The 23,717-nt window shown below is 45.7% G+C and overlaps 1 protein-coding gene across 9 annotated transcripts in view; it reads left to right on the top strand.

Annotated features, from left to right (window-relative positions):
- Window positions 1-23,717, top strand: part of RASSF2 (Ras association domain family member 2) — a 466,003-nt gene that overhangs the window by 305,103 nt on the left and 137,183 nt on the right. For 7 of the 9 annotated variants that reach the window (XM_069618869.1, XM_069618868.1, XM_069618871.1 and 4 more), the window contains exon 4: window positions 4,379-4,469. In XM_069618869.1, coding sequence (XP_069474970.1) covers window positions 4,411-4,469 — 59 coding nt within the window. In that variant the 5' untranslated portion in view covers window positions 4,379-4,410. Of the gene's footprint in view, window positions 1-3,636; window positions 3,774-4,378; window positions 4,470-23,717 lie in introns of all 9 variants that reach the window. The other 2 variants (XM_069618867.1, XM_069618866.1) reach the window with 2 other exon arrangements.

Raw genomic sequence — 23,717 nt, 5'->3', positions numbered from 1 at the left:
ACTAGTGGTGTACGATTCTGGGAAGCCAACCTTACTGGACCTGCAAAAGTTTGACTTAAAATCGTAACTTCACTCTTTCTTGGTAACTCAACCAAGCTGAGACTTGGGAGATCAGCAGTTTGGTGTAAAATACAAAGAACAAACTCATGAGCTTGACAAACAAGAGATTGTGTATGAAACGGACACAAATAAATAATCTATTTCACAATACACTGCAAAAAACGCTACCAGGTAAATAAAAAAATACACACAAACGCACGCCCCCCATTTGCATCACACACCCCACTTTAGAATTCACAGTTCAAGTATTCCTTCCAAAAATACATTTTAACATTTAATTAATCTTTTATAACGTGCTTTACACTGGAAAACCGTCTCTAAGTTCAGGATCAGGATTCAAACCTGTGTTGCTCTGTGTGTTCCAAGACAAATACGTTTCCACTGAGCTATCCTCTCCTATACAATAACCTAAAGTGGGAGGCGAGATGCTAAACATCTCACGTAGGCCTTATAAGGAACACCAGCACTTTGCAATACTTAATCTTCATCAGCCCACTCCCTATCCTAAGTGTAAAGGTTAGCAATGTCCAAGGTGAGTAACCCTCATTTATTTTAAGATTCTTCGTTCTAGTTCTCACAGTTTTCTCTTGGGGAATAAAGAACATGAGCCAGTGGTAGACCTAGACTTTGTGCAATAGGTTTGTGTCCTGCAGGTTAAGGTTCCCGGTTAGGGAATGGGCAGCTGCCTATCCTAATTTCTCAGGGAGACGACAGATCATGGCTCCGCCACCAAAGGTCAGGCCCAGGTAGTTTCAGGAGTGAACTTTATGCCCTCAGGAAATAAAAGGGATTAGCAGGGCTCAAAAATCTGTGGAGGACATGGGCCAAATGGGGACAGGCTAGAAAAGGCTTCATGCATGTGCCCTAAGGAAAAACTTAAAAATAAAGAGGTAGACTCCAGGTTTTAATAAAATACTTTATTAAGTGTTGTGTGTGTGTTATGTTGTGCATATGTATTTTGGACTGATTCATATAACCCTCAAAGGGGCTGAATGGAATGTTGAAAGGAGAAAAGAAATAAAGAACAAGGGGACAGAACTCCCCTGACCAAGAATGGGTTGGCAGGGCAAGAGAGGAGATTTGAAAGAGGACGGTTAAAAAGACAGTTAAAGAGAAGTAAGGAGAAGGAAAAGAGCAAAGGAGAAGTAACAGAGGGAGAGAAGAAAAAAGTGAAACAAAAAACTCCATGGGTGTGCCAGTGCCTCGACACCATGGTGCCGGGCAATGTGTGGGAAGCGACCAGGCGAATGATTTGTGGGGCTGAACTGCATGCTAGGTGCAGCCAGTCACACGTGCGTCAATGGTGGGTTTCAACCTGCCCGGGGCCAGACCGAATGGACATAGCAAGAGCAAAGGGCTTGAGCTGTGTCCACCGGGCTGCTCGGGCCGAAGAGGAAGATCCCAGTCTGAACCATGGGAGTGGCGTAGGCAGAACCGGGCGACCCGGCTGTACTCCCGGAGCTCCCACATGAACCGTGGCCTGTCTCTGCGATCCAATGCAGAAGTGGTTAGGCTGCAAGTTTGGAGTCAGTGCCTAGGGTGCGGCAGTGATCATGGCAGTGTCCCAGAGTAGGACTTCAGACTAGTTAGTCCCCTTAGTACATAGGAGGGAGACACCAAGCACATGGCTCCACCAGTGATTAAGAGGGGAGGTTTTCCATTGTGGAAGATTAGATTGCTTGGTCATCGAATGTTTCTGCCGGAGTGTTCCACAGTCCCCCTTAAGCCTCTTATTCTTCAGACTCTTTGCTCCAGTGGGTGAACATTAAATGGCTCCAACCCCTCCTAATATGTGAAGTCCTGGGCTTGGATAACCCCAGCCCACCAATAGATGAACCGGTATCATTCGAACCAAGGGTGGCTGGCCACTCCTGGGCAGCCAGCTCGGCAACTGCCCAGCAACCGTGACATCAATATTTGACTGGATTGTGCATTGCAGGCCAGAGAGTCCTTCTACCCAGATCCAGCCGGTTCATTCATACTGAGAATTTCCTGGGCTTCTTGTGAAAAAGCATTCACATATACTTCATTCCAACCCTGCCCTGGAAGGAGAAGACCAAAAAAGGCATGGCATAAAACAAGGGGCGTTGCCATTCTGGGCCACTGTTTTGGTAAAATGTCCACCTCGCAGTAGTACCAACTAGGTCTCACGCCCCTCTGATGTTGCCAAGTGGCCTATCCAGCAATTGCCCCTCAGAAAACGGATTTACCCACACATTAGGGTTCAGTGCCAGGTCATCTTGATATGCTGATACCTAAACTCGGCCCCACCCAGTTGGCCCCTCCCCCATGCACTCGAGCCTACCTTGGTCTGCACCATTGTTTTCTCTTAGGGGATCTTGCAATTGGCCACTGACCTTCTGCCATCACCATTAACAAAAAAAAAAAAACATAAAAAAGATCAATACGGGAACCCCCCAGCAAGAGTGAAGTGGGGTCGGTCAAGATCTGGGTGGGGATATCGATGACACAAGGTGGGCCAGTATGCGTAGACAGGGCAACCATTCAACCACCCCCCTTTAATACAGGCACCGGGCCCTGAAACTACTGCACAGATGGCACTACCCTCCAGTGAGGATAGCTCGGATGAGGGAGGGATACGACCCTCAACTTTGGAAGTGTCACACTGAGAAGGGGGATTACATACACATGTGGTGGAAATGCCCGAAGTTGCAGACATAGTGGGAAGAGGTCCTGTCATGGATAAATGGAGTGGATGGGATTCAGAGAGACTTCTCCCCATTGCTGATTCTTTTTGGTGTGAACGTGGAGGGGGAGACTCAAGGGGCACAAGGCCACATGTTTCACATTATGTTAGTAGCGGCAAGGTGCTGTTTGGCCCAGAGGTGGAAAAGTTCACAAATGCCAGGGTAGAAGGAGTGGATCGCCAAAGTCTGTGCAATATATGACAGGAAATATTTAACACACCTCATAGATGAATCTAGGTCTAACATTGAGGGCATGTGGCTCCCGTTCTTTGAGAGGTATGGACGGCTGGCCTGATGAGGCTGGGAAATTACTCAAGGGGGGGCGGGTTGCGCAATTAACGCTTCTGAAGGGGAAAGTGTGCTCAGTGGACACATTGTCTGTCTTGAGGATTCGGGTGGGGGGATTAATGTGCCCAGTGTTCTAGCGTACACAAAAGAAACACCCTGATTGCGGTGGAGAGACTGTAAACGCGTCTGACTCTTTACGAAATTCAACCCAACAGAGCCATGGCCGAGGGGGGAGCGGGACTCTGTATTTGGGGTGTGCAAATGTTGTGGGACTGTTCTTGTGTATTGTTATTAACCAAATGCCAATAAATCTTGATTTTCAGAAAAAAAGAACAATAGTAATAGAGTGGGAAAACAATTGGGGGGGATGCTATTGCCGCATGGTGCTGGGGGGGGCTTACTGGTTATGTGCACTCCCACTGTCTTTGTTTATATAAAATCTATGATGATAGAAATTAACATCTCTGAGCCCATCGCATGAAGGTGTACTCAGCATTTGTGAAGGCAAACCTCGCATAGAAGTATGCTGTGTTTGATTATCCTCTGTTTACCCTCCCCTCTTGTTGATGTTTTTCATTAGTGCATTGAGTACCCTGACCGAAGTGTTCATTTTCGTCTTGGAGACCTGAGTTGACCAGAGAGGCGACAGCATCCCGGAAGCCCCTCAAACAAGTCAGTTCTGTCTGACCTTGTTTGCGTAGCTACTTATCATTGAGGGTGAGAGGGGGACTTTAGGTAGAACGATGCATGCATATTGCTGTCCCTGCACTCCCCCTCTCCACCTGGGGACATTGGTTAGTCTCTTTCAAATGGGCTTGGGTGACTGGGGTTGTCAGCCAAGCCCAACAATATAGCTATTTTCTCTGAAAGATACAACGTTGGTTTGATTTATTTTGTGTCTGATAAATAAGTAAATGTGGCCTAGTTTCTAATAACATCGGTATGTTGCCATAATCCGCTGGTTCTATGTAGGGACGTCTTTTCTGCCTCACTCAGGTGGGGTTCCAGCTTAGGAATTGCTATTTCTTTCTACTGAAGGCTTCCATGTAAGGCCAGGGAGTTGCTGTGACTGTGGATGAGAGGTGGTGGTTGGCCTTTAGTTGAGGAACGGTTATGGTGCTGAGGGTGTGCCTGGTTGTGTGAGTGGGCCGTTGTTGTGCTGTGGGTGGTAGTGGGATTGGAGATGGGCCATGGCCAATGGGGGTGGTAGTTAGTGGGAAGTCTTTACCACCTCTCATGTGTAAATGTTCAAGACAAGACCTGCACTACCAATATTTTACAACAGATCGGATCTTGCCTTTTTTCTTTTTTCTCCCCTGAAGGTCTACATCGCTCATGACACCAGAACACAGACATGGACTACTACCCTCAGTCGAGCCTGGTGCCCTGCGGAAAGGACAAGTACATTTCCAAGTAAGATTTTCCTACTTTGACATTTGTGGGTTGAGGGTGGCTAGCACTTACAGACCCACTGGCCCTCCTCTGACTTCCAGTTCTGTGATGTTTGTATGTCTATCTTGAACTAGGAAGTGTAGAGTGCGAGTGTCTGGTCACTGAGACTAGAGTGAAACTGGTGCAAAAAGGGACTGTGGAGAGGAAAAAGCAAGATAGCCCCTGCCTATTCACTTAAACACTGTGGTTTGTCATGTTCTGGTGTGGCGGCAGACCTGCAGATGGGTTACCATAAATACTTGTTCCATTGAGTTAGACATTCACCACCATCTGTGGTGTTGATCCAACCTTTACAGATTTTAATTGCCATGTTTGGACCTGGAGAATGTTCTTGTCTAGTGTACAGGTGGTAAAGGGCATTAGCTTACCAGACCATCATGGCCATCATTATGCCGTATACATCTGATTGCCCCCTGTACACGCTCCATATTGGATGCATTTACCACATCTTTTTAGCTTTTTGGTTCAGTGTAAATGTTATTGCCTCCTGTACACGAGGTAGAAGACCTTCCATTTTCAGATATTCTACAGAATTTCGAGCACAGCAGATTTTTGTTACTCCTTAACACTATGCATATGAGTTGGGTTTATCAGACCATCCGTGCCGTTTTTAGTTTCCTTTACCTAGCACTTTAGTGGCACCCGTGTGTGCTACAATTAAAGCTTTGTGGTGTTGCATAGGTGGGATGGGGGAGGATGGCATTTATAACCAGATACAATTCTTTTGGTTCTAACCTTGGGTTATTCACATCAACCCAAAGCAGACACATTTTATCACGCAAGGCTTTTGAAAGGTGCCTTAAATTAGTTTGCTGTGTAATGCTTTTCTGTGTGTCCTCTTCAATCATGTTGCATTTTCAATTTGAAATACACTGTTTATTTGTCGAGCAACAATCTACGTTTGAGAGCATGTTGCAAAAAAGCATTGCCAAATCCAGCTTTTTTTTTTAGCTTTTGCTTAATAACTAATTTTGTTGCCCAGCATATCTCCCTATCCGTGCAAGATACTACACAAACGTTTGGCTTTACTAATAGTTGCTGGTACATGTCAGCGTCTGTCTCTCCTGTACAACCTGAACGAGTAAGGTTTTTAAATAATTTAGTAAAACTTCATTTCTCCATTGAATGTATCACTAGTGATGTAGCTCAGTATGCCATGGCCAGTTTCCACATGTAGTATGTAGCTTTCTGGTTGAAATGTGTGTTTGGTGCAATCACAGGTTTTCTGCTCTTTATGGCAACTCGCCATTGCTTGGTTGGTGGTCTCAGCTCCTTGGGCCTTACAAAAGTAGTATAGATATAATTACTTCTGGTGTAAAAAAGTAGTGCCTTCATCTGGAATTGTTTCCCTGCGGACAGGTCTGGGGCTGCTGGTGGACATCATGGTTTTATTTTGGATACATTGTCATGGGTTGACATGTTAGGAGGAGAGTGGGGTTCAGGGGTACAGCTAAGTGAGCCCTAAAGAAAACTAAGATTATTTTGCACTGCAGGGTGGTAGTAGCAGAGAACTCTCAAACTCATAAGGGAGATTTAGTTCTTTTGGAAAACCTAAAGTACTCAACAAAGAGCTTCATTGAGGACTCAGCTGCCTTGGTTCCAGCATATGTGGATGGCTATACAGTGGTGGGCAGGACTCAAGTCGAAAAACTACGAGTGGGGGTACTGTGAGGCACCTATTTGGAAGTAACGTCATAGGAAGTGGACATTTCCATAAGCTAAATATGCACATTTCATTCAACTTGTCTTTCCCAGCTGAATAAAATTCACAGGACATGAACATTTGCCAATAGAATATATATTACCCTATTGCATTTCTAGCAATTGTAAAATGTATGCAATTTATAGATCTGTGGAGTGCAATCAAAGGCCCCAAACCAACGGAACTGAAGGGCCCACTGAAAAAATGGACCTGACAGCATTTATAACAAAACCGTCGCCCTGAAAACTGGCCGACTGTGGGGTTTCTGCAAGTGACACAAGGAATGGCGATGTGAAAAAGGCCTACCTATCATTACAAAGGGAAAATCAGCATTTTAATTCACAAAGGTAGAGGAAGTTTAAAGGTCCCTTTCACGTGAAAAACAGGATTTTTAAACACTGACACTTTGCATGTGTGTTTGTGTGGGTGGAGAGACGGGTAACTGTCCAATCCTGATTGCGAGAAACCTTGCAGGGCACTGTCCAAAATGGAACTCTTGATGGTGTCATCACTGCTATATAAAGTGGATGCACTATGGGAGAAGGGACAGAGCTGGTTGCTATTTATCAATTGACAACCACAAGGAAACTCTAAAAGGAGATTTTTGCTCAGAGTGCATCTGGGTGGAGCTGTCAATTTCGGGGAAGGCCTAAAGGCTGACTGGGTCCTATTGTGGAGAGCTGGGGGCCATCCTTGAGAGTAGAGTGACCAGACCACTGCCCTGTCCTTCCAGAGGGTCCTGAAATGCAGCAGGCTTTCCTGAACTGTAAACCTAGATTTTCAATGTATGTAGACTTGAACCTTTTGCAACCCCAAGGTGGGGGAATCTGCAAACGGTGTAGATCCTTAGCCTATTTAACTAAAAATATGAATATATTAAATTCCCTTTGGTGGAACACCATGGGGCGATTTTCTGTTAAAATGTGAAATTAACAAAGCTCATTTCCAGTGTGCCCCGAAAACTAGACTGTAATATAATTGGGTAATCCTGTTGTCTGTTACCCTGACTTCTTTTAGGAAGAGGGGTGTCTTTGTCCCTAAACTAAAAAAAAAAAACCCTAAGGTCCTCCCTCCCAGCCTCCTCAACATAGACCTTTAAGTGGAGGGGAGGGGGGGCGTCTGAAATCCAAAATTCTCAAATCATCCCAATTTTTTTGTCTGATTTTCCCAACACAGTCCGGAGTGGGGGGGGGGGGGGGGCTGAAAAACCAACTGCTAAATCACCTTGTGTTTATTTACTGCTAGCCTTTTAAGCGCGTAGGAAAACTGAACTTGTTACAGCATTCCAAATGTAAAGTGATGTTATTCAGGGACCAGTGTTGATGTTTATTTATTTTGAAAATTGTATAAGGTACAATACTGTGATTTGAGTTTTCCCAAACAGATTGTGAGAGTTATTTATGGAGAGAGAAGTTTATTGTGTTGTACCATGGATACAGTGGTGTGTGACATTTTAGTGTGATTTTCTATTACCTATCATCCAAATAAATACGAATATATTTCCTGTACACCGTCCTGGTTCTTGGCACATTGGTAGCTTGTGGGGAACGATCTAAGGGGTTTTATATGCATCAGAGATAGGACTGAATGAAGAACTGACATTCAACCGTTTGTGTGACACCTAGATTGAGGAGGGAAGGAACTCCCTGTGTTGAGGGTGGCCTCCCAATGAACCATTACAAATTGGGTGCTTGTGGCCGGGATTTGGCTGGCTATTTTTGACTCATGACAAATGACAAGACAGGCTATTTATTTTGATGAAATTGCATTAAGGTGGCGTGAGTACTTGACCCCTGAGTTCCAGGGAGGTGTATAGGTGAAAAATTAGGATTGAATAAGAATTGATTTTGGATTTGGCATTGCGAGTGGAAATTAAGCGGGAACAGGGCGATTTTTGCCCCTGCGCAAAGGAAATTCTACAAAAATTGCAAAAAAGGTCAGTAAAAAAGAAATATGAATACAGTTGAATTAGATGATGCCAGGAGACGCTTCCTTGCTAAACTGTTCGTTCATGGAGGGTGGACAGAGGCAGATGAAGGGAGCTGGTAAGCTAAAATGATTCAAGATGTCAGATCAGAAGGAATTTTTGGTGTCAAGATGGGATATGGCATAAAGCATTAGAGGCATTTTATATGATCCGAAAAGTTAAATGGCTCAGCTCATGTATACTTCCACTTGCAGTTAGTGGAAGAGCAAATACAGAAGAGTGAGGCCTGTGCCCGGAGTCAGACTGAGATTCTAAATGAGATGCAGAAAGAACTTTAACCATCAGAAGATCAAGCACAGCAGAACCATATATTCTGAGTTTAAACAAGAACTCCTCTTGGACCAACTCAAACATTAGTTAAAAACCCAACAACAAGAGAGTGCAGAGTGTGAAACAGTTTCCTACACTGCAAGATGCACATAAAGAGTGTGTGGAAAATTTGAGCACACTTCAACGTAAGGTCAATGATGAGACTGGTTATAATAGAGGGCGGTTAGATGACCTTATGTCCTTTCAATTACAAATAAAGGAGTTGAAAAATAAAAACAGTCAGTGAATTATAAAAGGGCTTGATTCCCAAAATGATTTTGATCAGATATAGCGGAAGGTACACACGTTAAAACAAACAGAAAATTCAAAAGGTGAATGAAAAAGAACTCTTGAACCAGGAGAATAGTGTCCTTGCACATGAGGTGCATCAGTTGACAATGGATCTAGAAAAGAGTCAGCCAGGTTCTCGGGAAAGTGCTCAGGGCCAATCAGGCCCTGCAAAGTGAGCTCTCTGAACTCCATAAGGAAATAAGGGCAGACAGAAGCGGGTGTGAGAGTTTGGCAAATTAAATTGAAAATTACAAACTGGGATTGGGGCACCCTGACCAATCAGGGTATCTGAAAGGGCCCTCTGATCTAGGGATGATGCACACCCCACAAGGAACCTCATGCCAGTTAACCACAAAGTTCTATGGGTCGACTGCGACTGACCTCATGCTTTCCACCTACAAAGTCTAAGGAAACATGAGGCACCTACACAGGCCTAGCCAAACTGATTCAGAAGCCAGTGCTTATCTGAGATTTAGGAGTACTAATCCAGTGAGCACTTCAGACCATGAAAACTCCCATGATAACTCCCATGATGAGAACATGAGGGAATTGGGCTGAAAAGAAATGAGATTGCAGAGAGACCACCTAGCTCACTTCGCTGTAGAAGAACATTCAAAGCTTCAACCCAGGAGGGGCATCTTAAAGACCTTCTTACATTCAGGGGGAGGGGTGCATTTCCCCAGACTGTCTGGAAGGGGGGAAAACTACATAGTTGAGCCTGTCTGAGGAAGAGACTGAGTATTATCCTGTGCCAAAGGGTGACAACAGGGAAACTGACTCTAAGAATTCACAGGGACCCAGGCAAGAGTAGTCCAGACCCTGTGGTCATAGGAGGTATTCCCAGTTTCATACGGATAGGGACCGCCTAGAAGAGAGGAAATGGAGTACCAATAGCAGCTCTGAGAGCAGAAGGTGAATGAACTCGGGTGCTGAGAAAAAGGAAGACCGAGAAACATAGAAAGGATTGTGTCAAAGACCCCATTAGACAGATCAAGGCCATAAAGAGCTTCATGACCCCATACCATAAAAACACTAAGTATTCAGTGTGGGAACATCTATAATGATTTGAACAAATGATATCCTCATTTGGAATTAAACATGACATGAATTGTATGGAGTTTGTGAAATGGACATTCTCTCTGGAGTACTTCAGTTTCTTTTCGGGACTGAAGGACCAGAATCATTATAAATGGTTCACCTATATGGTGGCTATTTTGAAGCATTTTTACACATATAGGAACCCATAAGAGGCCCATAAGGCTGCATATAATTTGCAATGTGGGGAAGATACGGCCCCTAGGGAGTTTGTGCAGGAGTTAAAACAGGCATTTGCTCAGACTTCCAAGCGGGTGAACAAAAATAGTAGGGAGTTCATGAATACATATTTCCAATGCGCTTCCCAAATACATAATGACTCAGTTGGTGCGTGATTTCCATGAGCACAGGATCCTAGATTGGGTGATTGAACAGCCCACGGGATCTATGAGGTCCAGCAGTCCACTGAGAGTAAAAATACCCCCAAATCCCACAAACCATTGAACACCCCTGCTGCTGCAAAGGTGGTGGAGGTACAAACTACCCCTCTGTTGGGTCGGAGGCGGGGGGCCTAAAAATACTCCTGCCAACAAGCAAAATGAAAGGCAGAGGAGACCCTCTGACCAGTACAAACGAAGGGTAGTCAGGCAGGATCGCAGACCAATGACCCCTCTAACCCTGCCACCTATGTAAGCCCTAGGTACAAGGGTACCAACCCAATCCTGGGGTATGTATACACCCCGGCTCAAGGGGGGGAACCAATAGGGTAAGTATTGCCCGGGAAACTTCCCTCAGGAGAGAATATCATTCCACCTCCTAAACTGAATTTTTTCTCCTGATATCTCCAGAACCAGAACTTCCAAAATAAACCTCATGTCTCTCCCCGGATCCAGGACAATCGACCTGTGAACCCGGGAGAAGGGAGATTCAGGATGGAAAATTATGGGGGAAATTTCCAGTACCCGAGCTACTCCGGGAGAAGGGACAGTTACCCTTTTTTCAGGAGATGCAGAGGTATGACTCGAGACCTCCCTACCACCTAGAAAAGGTCTTGCTGCTGGAGCCACAGGTCCAACAGCTAACTGGTGATCTGGGGTGCATGCTGAGGGCTCAGTCCAACACTCAACCTAGCCCTACCTCCCAGCATTCCCCTACACTCAGGTTTGATGTCTCAGGGGGGAAATGACGGGTGGAAACGTCCGACAAAGCACAGGTTCCTGAGGAGTGGGCCCGGGTGGAGGGGAGATGCCAAGCCCTAGAGGAAGCGTTCTTTCTCACCCAGATAGAACCTCTGAAAACCTGTCAGCCCCTGAAAGTGTTTCTTCTACCCCTGAAATGTTAGAACCCAAAGAGCAAAGGATATGTAGGAGAGGCCAAAGAAGAACCCACTTTGTGCAGACGATCAAGATCATTCGCTTTGTAAGAGAAGAGTCCCCTGAGGATTCAGGTGAGCAGCCCTTCTCTTTCAAAAATGGGGGTATCCCTCCCAAAGAAAAATGGGTCCTAAAAGACCCTGAGTGGGACAGGGTAAGTATGGAGACCGACCCAGAACAAGAATATATTCAACCCCCAAAATGTGAGCCACATAGAATAGAAACTGAGGTGTCCTTCCCCCAAACAGGTTCTGTAAAATGCCCCCAGGAAAAGGGGGACAGCAAAGAATTGGAGGAGAAAGAGGACTCCCAGAATCTGCACGTTGTTAGTTGTAAAATGTTCTTCCCAGATTCCCCATCTCCGACACACAATATTGCCCAAGATCACACAGGGCGGAGTTCAATATTAAGAAAATGACCACTGGGATGTCAAATAACTCGCACTTTCTTTGCACCTTGGCGGCAAAAGAGGGCCGATGTGTATGCGCTGGTCAAGGTGTAGCGTCTGTGTGAATTATCAGCTCTGGTGGATACTCGAGCCAAGCCACCCTCCTATCCGAAAAGGCCTTTGATCAACTTAACTCGCATCACTTCCCAGACAACTCCAAAACTTCGACGGCAATGACATTTCCATCGAAGGGACTGCAGATCTGGAAATAGAAATTGGACGACATTGAGTTAAACATCTGGTAATAGTCGTGACTTCAGAGGGCACACCTTGTTTATTGGGAATGATCTCCTTATCACCTCTGATCGACTGTGTAAGTGAGGTCCTCTGGACCCAGACTAACCGTTCTGAAAAATAAAAAATGAGTACCAACTAAGTAAGCATGATTGGCACCTGTCGTTTAATTGATCAATGTTCTGAGATTGTAGAATTTCATTTCCAGAATAACCAATTGCCAGATAACATTGTCATCTCTTGAGGCGAGCAAAGTGGTGATGGGAACCCTTCTCCATTCTTGAAAATCAACCTTCCTCACAGTTTTAAGTGGCAATCCACACTCGAAAGGGGGACACCCTAAAATTGTACACCAGTCCAAAATCAGAAGAAACCTTGATTCCTGTGAAACCAGACAAGGAAGAACATGCTCAAGGTCTGACAGACATTCAGAAAAAGGGCAAACAGTTTTTCCCCATTCAGTTAAATGAAGGGGAGGAGACGGTGCTCGCCAGAGTATGCCTGAATAACAGAAGGAGCTTCATTAGCGAAGAATTATTCAGGAAACTCCCAAATGATCACACCATTCCCACCTTTTAATTGATTGACAAATGGGAAATAGGTCTGGAAACCCCAAATTCCAAGCATCACCAGCCTAACAGGTGTATGCTTAAAATGTCAATTGGCAACAAAAGTATAGAACATAATTGTTGGGTCTTGAGGGATGTCTTTTCTGCCTTTTTATTTAAGCTGTGACATTCTCAATCAATTCGCAATCAATTTGGACCTAATTGATAATAAAGCCTGGTCACGGATGGGGGTAACCCTATGGGCTTTGACAACAGGGGAAAAGGAAATTCTGTCAGCTCAATTGCTGCCTTATGCCGTTGAAGTTCAAGTGCGCGAAGAGGTTACCACCCCAGGATAGGTGCGACAATTCACTCTTCCCCTCAAAATGAAGCAAGAACAGAACCTCAAACATCAGGAGACCTTGATACATGTAAATTCCCATCTGCAACACGATTTGTATTTGAATCCAATACCTCTATTAGACCTAGAACAGAACACCATTTAAATATTGGTGGATAACGGCGACCCCCAGAGTATCATTTTGGGCACAGACACCTATTTTGGAATGGCCGTTGATGCACAACATTATTCTATTGATTTAGGTAATGAAATCATGGGACCAATCCCAAATGACTGTTGCGACATCAGCAACAGCATTACTCCAGAAAATATTTTTACTAGGCATGGGGGATATTTCATGGTGTACTCCTCCTGCCCAAACGGGGTGGAAGAGGTGACCTGTGACATGAGGAGGGAGGAAGTAGTGTTCAGAGTCAAGGACCACTACCTCGAATCCCTGGAACCTACAGTCCGGGTCAACACCAGCAAAAGAGATCTCTCCACCCAACTGGAGGATATTGTGGAAATTGCTAAACCAGAGGTCAAAAGCTGAAACAGGTCTTCCTGGAATTCCAAGTTATCTTTTCAGTGGACGGACATCCATTCGTTCAACCACCATACCCATGGACCTCAAGGTGGCTCCATATTCGTTAAACAATACTAGTTACCTCTTGCATCCATGGAATCACTTGTAGAGATTATTATTTTTTATTTATTTAATATACATTTAACCAATTTGTTTTGTATATACAATATCAAACATTAGACCATGAAAGTTAAAAACATCACATCATTATAAGCACATGTACAAATAGATTAAAACCAACAACGCACATTTACAACATAAAACAAGCAAGCTGCCGTAATGCACATCCAAGTAAAATGCAGTGATTTCCCTTGATAAAATATAGTTCTGACAATGCCTTTTACAGTACACCTTCAGATAATTGCTTTAAAATCTCAACACATTTCCAATAAAACAATGTAAAATAGTATTTCTGATGTTTGTTAATCTGCTTAGAATCACATGCTGTGCATAGGTCCGACATCCAGTGGTCACTGCGGAGTATTGCATTTTGTTTTTCGTAGTCGAAAAAGGGGATGTCGACAAGGCGTGTCTGTAACACTATCCCTATAGTGACGTGCGTTGTACCCACAATCCCTCACGCGTCGAGGTCCCTCAGATTGTTTTTTTCCGCCCAGCTTCTGGTCGCCTTACGCGGAGCTCCTAGAGAGACATTGAAAATACTTACTACGGACCTTGGTCCTTAATTATACTTATTATATTGTTAAAGATCCCTCCCCTCGACGTTAGCTGTGAAGCTGTTTCTCCGCCGAGCAAGTTTTCGACAGAGGGGAAGAGACGGAGGAGATCCTTCGGCGCTGCCGAACACGTGGCCTGGCCTCGCCGGCCAACATACAGTAGGGAGAGTGGGGGTTCGAACTTTTATCTTCTCTTTGAGAATGTCTTTCTTTCTCCCCTATCTTTCCCTTGGGGTTGTTATCACCAGTTATTATTGCCTCAGCTATGGAGAGGACACCTTTTAAGTTTTGCCCACGCTGTAGGGGCAAATACACTTGGAAGGACAAACACAAGCTCTGTAATCGTTGCTTGCCCCTCGATCATAAGGAGGACAGCTGCGCGGCCTGTAAGCTCTTGAAACCAAGAACTCCTAAAGAACGAAAAGTTAAGAGGTGGGCGGACTACGCTATGTCGAAGTCAGTTTCCTCACCCGCCGCCGCTGTTACAGAAAGTGACGAGGAGGGTGATAACTCGACGTCCGTTACGGAAGTCATTAACCCCCAGAAGGAGAGCTCGCGCTCCTCGACGTCCGTCCCCGGCCCCGACGGGCTCGGCTCACGCCCTGCTTATGGGGATGAACACCCCGGCGACAAGGACGCACATAGACCCCATAGGCCTAAGCACACAACCCACGGCTCTTCTTCGTCGAAGACGAAGGATCCATCAGCGCCGAAGGGGGCGCAGGGCACTCCGGCGTCTACCTCAGACCGTAAGGGTCTCAAGCCCCACCCGCAAACGCACCCGCGACCAGCGATTGGGCTTTCATCAAACACGGGCGCTACCTCAAAATCATCCGACGTAACGCTCCATAGAGCGGCCGTCAAGGAACAACGCGTAACGCAGGCAACGTCGACACCAGAGCCCTCTACTGACAAACTCGTTGTCGAGAGCCTGGCGATAATTGTTTCCGAAGACAAACGTAAGCGGACGACGAAACAAACATCGAATACCGCACAAAAAGCTATGGAAACGCCGAAAAAGCGCAAGAGTAGCCAGGAACTGCCCCCTTCATCTAAGGGCACTTCTGAACTACCGGAGGGCTTTTCAGAGGGCGACGGAAACCTTTCTTCGACGTTGTGGGAGCGTTCTAAGCGTTTTGAAGGTGAAGACACTGATTTCCCCCCTCTAGACTATTCAGGGGTCCCCCATGAGACCCTTGAAAGACTCCATTCTTGTATGGAGAAAATGGAAAGGTTTTTGGGAAGCCAAAACCCACCCACACCCAAATGACCAAGAGAATGGCCCCAGGATGACCCTAGGGTCAAGATTCCTAGGCTGTTTCCCCCTTCTACAGACGCATATGACCTCACTGGAGAGGAGCAATACCTCCAGGAAGATGAGGAGTGTTTGGGTGGAGAGGAAGAACATGAGGAAGAGGGGTTTGAAGAAGATCCTTACACTAGTGCAGGAGCTTTTGAAAAAGATACAGCTACCTCGCAGCCCTGGCAATCCTCATCAGTGCAGCCTTGGCAATCCCCATCAGTGCACTCAGACCCTGATATCTTTCACCCTTCTCCTCCCAAGGATTCACCTATTGGAAACACCTCTCCCATAGATGACCAACCTTCACTTAATGCACTATTGCGAAAGGCAGCAGCGCATTTTGAAATAGACACAGGGGAGACTCTTCCTGACCTAGACTTTGTAGAGAAAGTTATTAAAGAAAAAGCCCCTGTTAGTCAGTCTATTCCGCTCCTGGCTTCTATAAAGAATAACTCCTTCCCTTTACAATCTGGCCTTAGTCAGAGGGGTCAACCCTCGGATAGAAAAGCTCTTCAGCCCTTCGTCCTCTGACCCTTTGTACATCAGAGGACATGCTATTCCGGACTCCCTCGTAGTTACTAATACAAGAAAAAGAGCGGGGGTACCACTATCCACTAGTGAGGCACCACCTGACAAAGAGGGCAAGAAGCTCTATGCACTTGGGAAGAGAATCACGACCTCCGCCGCCTTCTCAACTAGGATTGCAAATAACAATTCCCTACTAGCTAGCTACGCAGATGCACAGTGGAGCAAACTGCGCAGCGAAGCAGAGGACGCACCAGAACCCCTGCGTTCACGCCTGTTAGCTATAATCTCAAAGGGAACTCTTGTAAACCAGGGCATCGTAAAGAACTCCTTAGATGCCGCAGAGACGGCTGGCCGTTCCCTGGTTCAGGGAATACTTCTCAAACGCCATGTCTGGCTGCGCAATTCGGGATTTAAGCCGGAAACCCAGGCTTCCCTGATAAATAAGCCCATAGAACAAACACATCTGTTTGGGAAAGCAGTTGATGAGGCCCTAGAACATGCGAAGAAAGAGTTTGATACCATCAAGACTCTTGACCAAATTTCTAGGCCCCCTAACAGACGCAGCTATGGCAATAGACGCTCCTTTCGTGGCCAATGCCAGCAGCAAAAGCAACAGCAATTTTACTCTGCTACCAACTGGCCCTCTAACCAGGGTAACACCCAGTTCAGTCAAAGAGGCCAACGCCGTTGCAAAGGAAGAGGTCGCGGCTCCAGCCCCAAAGGTTCCACGCCCAATACCAACAAATGACCCGAAGATTCGGGTCCCCTCCCATGCATCACCGGTCGGGGGCCGGCTAACATCGTTCCTTTCAGCATGGGAGGGAATATCGTCAGACTGCTGGGTATTATCCACCATAGCCCACCGATACTGCATCGAATTCAACGGTTCCCCGAAGTACAGACGCGCACGGAACCGACGCATGACGCCGGAACACCTCACTATTCTTCTTCAAGAAGTAGAAGAGCTACTGATAAAAGAAGCTATAGAGGCTGTCCCCCTATCTCAGGTAACAGAAGGTATTTATTCAGTGTACTTCCTTGTACCCAAAAAGGACTTAACCATGCGCCCTGTATTAGATCTGCGCCCAGCGAACAAGTTTGTCTAACCCCAAAAGTTTCGTATGGTGACCTTGCAGGAAGTAATCCCACTGTTATCACAGGGGGATTACATGACAACACTAGACATGAAAGATGCATACTTTCATATTTTAATGTTGCCAGCGCACAGAAAATACCTCAGGTTCAAGATAGAGAACAAACACTACCAGTTCAGAGTACTACCCTTCGGGATAGCATCTGCACCAAGGGTATTCACGAAAGAACTGGCAGTGGCCCACCTGCGCAGGTTATCCATCCCGGTATACCCTTACTTCGACGACTGGCTCATAACAGGGGATTCTTACGAAACATGCTTCTCCAATACCCAAAAGACCGTAGACCTTTTGTCCAAACTGGGCTTCTCCATCAACGAAAAGAAGTCCAGCTTAGACCCCAGCCAAATCAACAATTCCTAGGGGCTCTAATTCGAACAAAGGACGGCCTCGTCTTCCCCTCCAACGAGAGGGTCCAAAACATGCTGTTTCAGATCCCCCATTATGTGGCAGGTCGAGAGGTGACGGTACGCAAAGCAATGCGCTTGCTAGGGATGATGGCGTCATGTATTTATTTCGTACCTCACGCGCGCCTGCGCATGCGCCCAATGCAAGAGTGGCTCTACAGCCAGTGGTGTCAGGCCAGCGGACAATGGGATGATCTAGTGGTGTTCTCGCAGGCCTTGGTTCTCTCGCTACGGTGATGGACAAAAGAAAACCTGTTATTAGGGAAAACTTTTGCCACACCCGCAGTGGAAGCCACTCTAACCACAGACGCACCCCTTACAGGATGGGGGTCTCACCTATCCCATCAGACTGCTCACGGAGTGTGGACTCCGAGCTTTGCATCCAAGCATATAAACCTGCTGGAACTACTAGCGGTGCTCAAAGCACTGAAAGCCTTTCAGGAACACTTACAAGGAAAGACAGTGATGGTCCTCACAGACAGCACCACAGCCATGTACTACCTCAACAAGCAAGGGGGCACTCACTCTCCAGGACTGTCCAAGCTGTCCCAGAATATATGGAAGTGGGCTCTCAAACACAACATGTTCCTACTATCACAACATGTACCAGGGGAACTCAATCTGCTAGCAGACAAACTCAGCAGAGACTTCCCCCTGCCCGAAGAGTACGAATGGCAATTGCACGAAGACATCGTCTTAGACGTCTTCACGCAATGGGGATTCCCGGAAATAGACCTGTTCACAACTCTGGAGAACTCACAATGCCAAAGTTACGCCTCCAGGTACCCCTAGAACCAGTCCAAGGGGAACGGTCTGTCGATTCAATGGTCAGGGAAATTTGTTTACGCCTTTCCCCCGACTCCCCTTCTCAACAAAGTGGTGCACAAGATGCACCAGGAGCAGGTTACCATGATACTAGTGGCCCCAATGTGGGCCCGGCAGCCATGGTTCGCTCACTTGATGGAGATGTCCCTATCTCCCCCAGTGAAACTTCCCTGCCCGTACAACATGCTGTCACAGGACAAGGGCAGGACACTGCATCCATGCCCTCAGACCATGAACTTAGCAGCCTGGCTCCTGTGATCATAGAATTTGGACATTTACAACTCCCGCAGAGATGTATGGACATCCTCAGGGAAGCCAGAAAACCTAATACTCGCCACTGCTATTCTAGCAAGTGGAAAAGATTTGTCATCTGGTGTAGAGGTAAGAGCATCAACCCGGTTGACTGCTCTCCCACTAACATTGTTCTGTACTTGACCCATTTACTGGATTCAGGTCTAGTGTTCAATTCCATTAAAGTCCACCTAGCGGCACTTTCTGCATACACCACTTCCCAACTTAAAGTGTCGTGGTGGAAGATACCAGTTATCAAGGCCTTCATGGAGGGGGTAAAGAGAATACACCCTCCGATAGCTAACCCAGCTCCCGGATGGGACTTAAATGTGGTACTTTCTAGACTCATGGGCCCTCCTTTCGAACCCATGCACAAGGCAACTCTTAAAGACCTCACTCTTAAGACTGCTTTCCTAATAGCTATCACCTCCATTAGGAGAGTAAGTGAACTACAGGCTCTTTCTGTACTAGACCCCTTCGTAACAGTTCACAAGGATAAGGTGGTTCTACTCACACATCCAAGGTTTGCACCAAAATTCATCTCGAAATTTCATGTAAACCAGTCAATAGAACTACCAACGTTCTTTCAAAACCCTTCCAGCTTGGGAGAAAAAAGTCTGCATACACTAGATGTACGCAGAGCTGTCATGTTCTACATGGAAAGAACCAGACCACTGAGAAAGACTAATCAGTTCTTTGTCTCTGTGGCAGCAGGAAGAGAAGGAGATGCAGTTTCAAAGTCCACTATATCTAGATGGATTGTTCAATGCATCACTCTCTGTTACACTCTTGCTAAGAGAGAACTACCCTTCAAGCCAAGAGCACATTCCACTCGAGGCACTGGGGCTTCCATAGCGTTCATTGCAAATGTTCCCCTTGAGTCCATCTGCAAAGCGGCTACCTGGAGTTCTGTGCACACCTTTACAAAACACTACTGTCTAGATGCACACTCTAGATCTGACTCCCAGGTGGGACAGGCAGTATTAAGACATCTTTTCTCTACTGTTCCTTCTCATAACCCACCGCCAACTCCGGGTACTGCTCGCTAGTCTATGCACAGCATGTGATTCTAAGCCGATTAACAAACATCAGAAGACAATGCATTACTTACCGTAAAAGCATTTCTGATGGTTGTATCTGCTTAGATTCACATCCGCCCACCCTTCTTCCCCGCTCGGATGGAAGGAACATAGACATCCTTTTCTATATATTTCTCTCTTTTCTGTACTCCCTCACGTCTAGAAGGCTCCCTCAGGGCAGAAAAATACAAACAGAGGGACCTCGACGCGTGAGGGATTGTGGGTACAACGCACGTCACTATAGGGATAGTGTTACAGACACGCCTTGTCGACGGCCCCTTTTTCGACTACGAAAAACAAAATGCAATACTCCGCAGTGACCACTGGATGTCGGACCTATGCACATCATGTGAATCTAAGCAGATACAACCATCAGAAATGCTTTTACGGTAAGTAATGCATTGTCATACAATTCATATCTTGTCCATCCATAAAAAGATCCCAACTTTTTAAAATGTAATCGCAGTTAAACTGATTATAATACGATTTTAAATATGATACTCTGAGTCTATTCAAGCTCTCACATTCTACAAGTAGGTGCTTCACAGTTTCCGGTATTAAATTGCCACAAAGGTGACACCACCTAATAGATCTAAAGACTTTGTCATATATCTCTCTGCTCCAAAGTTTCGCAACAATTAAATTTTATAAGTAGGTACTGGCGAAATAACTTTTGGAGCTGGATAGGCTTTAATGTATACTGGAAAAAATGTCAGATTCAAGTGATACTCTAAATAGACGGCACTATATTTAAGAGTCACCAACTTTACAATGTTTGCTTCATAACTGTCTTCCTTAGTCTTCCACGGATTCCTGGGCTCTACTCGGGAAAACACCCTCAGGTTTCTCACTGTCTTTTCAGTCTGAGATCAGGGTCTTCCCACCTGCCCCTCATACACTCCTGGGTCTCTGACTCGGCCCAGGGGAACAAGCCCTTGACATTCACATAAAAATGGATTAGCATGCCTCTCGGCTCCCTTTTCCAAATCCCTACTCGCAACTGGAGGGGCAGGCTTGTGACCATGCTGCTATAGGGCACTCCCTCATGCAAGCCTTCTGTGTCCTGTATTTCCCCATATGGTCCTGGGCAGCCACGGCTCCACAGCTCTCCTCCCAACTCATTCTAACCACTGAGTGCTTGGGTGCTGTGTATACTGTCCTGAATACTCGGCAGGCTGCAGGTGTGCTTGGTTAATGTCAATTGCCTGACCTTGTTAGTGGGGTATAGAAAATTAAGAGGTTGATGTGCCTTGATCTGCATCTTCTTCTCAGTACTATAATGGTGTTTCTCAAAGGAAGTATGTACTCTTCTGGACTTTCTCTTATTCGTCACAGTACCTAAGTGATTTTTGAGGGAAAGAGGAGAGTGTGCCTGAATACATCCTGTGAAGGCTGAGGGGGATTTGGATAGGTCATTATCAAGGAAGTGGGGTACGATCGATGCCTCACCCTCGGTATTCCATCCCTAATCCCAGAGGACCCTCCACCCAGGTGATCCTCCATCGCTTGCCCACTCTCAGGGTCGGGATCCAAACGCAATGGCCCTCCCCTAGCCCCCTGTGCAGAAGATCCCCAGGAAATAGGTTGGGAAAGACTCTTAGGTTTTCCAAAGCGGACAAATAAGACTGGGAATGACCTGGCTGACCAACTGGCTAAAACCGTAGCCCTGCAGGAATTCCTGCTGGGGGAAATCAAAGTTGCTGCTGTCTCCAGGTCACAAACATGTGTGAATAGTGAACTCTTGACTTGCAAAGATACCCCAGATGCAGATTTGATCACTGCACAGAAAAAGGACCTGCTCATTGGGAAATTGTATTGACACATTGCAGACCCTGTGGGGCTTCCTCTAATGGAGTCGGATTGTACTGGTTTAGAGGGCCTCCTGGTGTTGATTAAGTTTTCCAAGATGTTCCAGATCCAAGACGGTTTGTTAGTAAGGAGAGCCCGATCTGGATGTGACTAGTGGGTGGCACCTACCTCATTCCAAAGCCTGATGTTGAACCATGCCCATGACGCAGCCCATCTCAGTCATGGGTGGTTTCAGATGACATTAGAAATGAAGGTTTCCTACTGGCCACACATGGGCCAGGGCCTCAACACTTACCTAAAGGGGTGTCTGGTGTGTGCTCAATTTCAACCCAGTTCACTCGCACACAGAGCTCACCTACAAGAAAAGGGGATTACACTGCCTTGGTCATATTTGCAAGTTGATTTCATTGGGCCAGTGATTCGCTTCTCTTCAGAAAACAAGTACATGCTGACTGTGACATGCTTGTTCACAAAGTGTGTAGAATGCCTTCCAGCCCTGAATTGTAAGGTGGAGACAGCTGCTGCACTAATGATGAACCACATCTTCTTTTGTTTCGGTCTCAGAAAAGGATTGAGTCAGACCGAGGAAGCCATTTTACCAGTGAGGTGATGGCGAAGATGTGGGAGATTCTAGGGGTAAAAAGAAAACTCCACATTGCCTACCTCCTGGCCACAAGCAGGGGATGGGGTAGAGAGATACAACAAGACAATTGTGAGTATCGTAAAGAAGTTTGTGGCAGACTCTTGGCCCATTTGGGATATCCGATTACCGCTTGTCCTGATGGCTATTAGGTATAAACCATCTTCTGCAACAAAGATGTCTCCATTTGAGCTCATGGCAATACGAAAAAATGGTGTTCCTTAAGCATCTGCTCTAGAGAACTCAGGAGCAGACACTGCTAAATGCGTGCACCACTCATGAGTACATTGAAAATGTAATGAAGTACTTTCAGCATGCTTTTGTTTAGGCTCAGCGCAATTTGGAAAAGTCGGCTGAAGGAATGAAGACCTATTATGATTTAAAGACCACAAGGAAAGAGCATGAAGTGGGGCACAAGGTTTACCTGAACAATTGTCAAAGGAATCTGATCAAGGAGCAGACATTTCTCCCGTCTTGGCGTGGTACCTTTGAAATTGTAGCTAAAATATCACCTGTTGCCAACAAGATCTGCATCCCAAAAGGGGAACAGACCGAAGAAAAATTAGTCCACTTCAGTCCATTGAAAAGGTGGCATCCCAGACAAGGTTTACGACTGATTGAGGAGCCAAATGAAAGTCGAGCAGAGGAACCATCTAAGGAATGAAAAGGAAGGATGAAAAACCAGACGAAAACTAAGATATATATATATATATATATATATATACATATATATATATATATATATATATATTTACAGGGAGTAATTTACTTAGTGCTCATTTTAAAGAGAAAGAAAATAAATAAATACAGTTTCATGAAATGTTGAAAATGTGTTGTGTTAGAATTGTATGCTGTTGTTGTTTTATCAATTCTGTGAAAATGTTCCTGGGAAATATGTGTTTAAAAGTGCTGAACCTTTTTTTTCTTTTCTATTTGCTACATAATTACCTTCCTTCACTTCCAGCCTGGATGCAAGAGGGAAATCTGTGAAAAACCCCAGCAACCCCGGAAGGGACAAAAGGGGTGCTGTGCTTCACCCCCCAAACCAAAGACGGAAGGGGAGGCTGGATTGCCCACTCTCTCAAGAGGGAAATTGAGCCAGATGAGCTCCTAAAGAAAGAAATATATGGAGAAAAAGAGTCTGGTGTAAACCCCACAAAAGAATCCTGCGCATCCCCCCCAAAAGAATCTTGGAAAAACAGGGGTGGGCATGTCGGGTGTAATCAAAGGCCCCAAACAAACGGAACTGAAGGGCCCACCGAGAAGAATGGCATGCTGGCATTTATAACAAAATCTTCACACTGAAAACAGGCCTATTAAAGCCGAATGTGGGGTTTCTGCAAGTAACACGAGGAAGGGTCATGTGAAAAAAGCCTAGCTGTCATTACAAAAGGAAAAGCAGTCTTTTAATTCACAAATGTAGAAGAAATTCAAAAGGCCTTTTCACATGAAAAACAGGATTTGTAAACACTAACGGCAAAACTGCTTTGTATGTGTGTTTGTAAGTTAAAGCAAGACCTGAGAAAAATCTACCCCTGCTAGCATAAAGATGTCAGGGAAAAGACATGGTGTGTGTGTGTTGACAAAAAGTAATTTATATTATGCTTCACATGCAAAATACTGGTAAACATTTCAAAAGAAAAGCC

The sequence above is a fragment of the Ambystoma mexicanum genome, chromosome 10, assembly GCF_040938575.1.
Source record: "Ambystoma mexicanum isolate Mex_15411 chromosome 10, UKY_AmexF1_1, whole genome shotgun sequence".
Taxonomy (NCBI): domain Eukaryota; kingdom Metazoa; phylum Chordata; class Amphibia; order Caudata; family Ambystomatidae; genus Ambystoma; species Ambystoma mexicanum.
The sequence above is the reverse complement of the archived record's forward strand: the minus strand, read 5'-3'. Positions and strand labels throughout refer to the sequence as shown.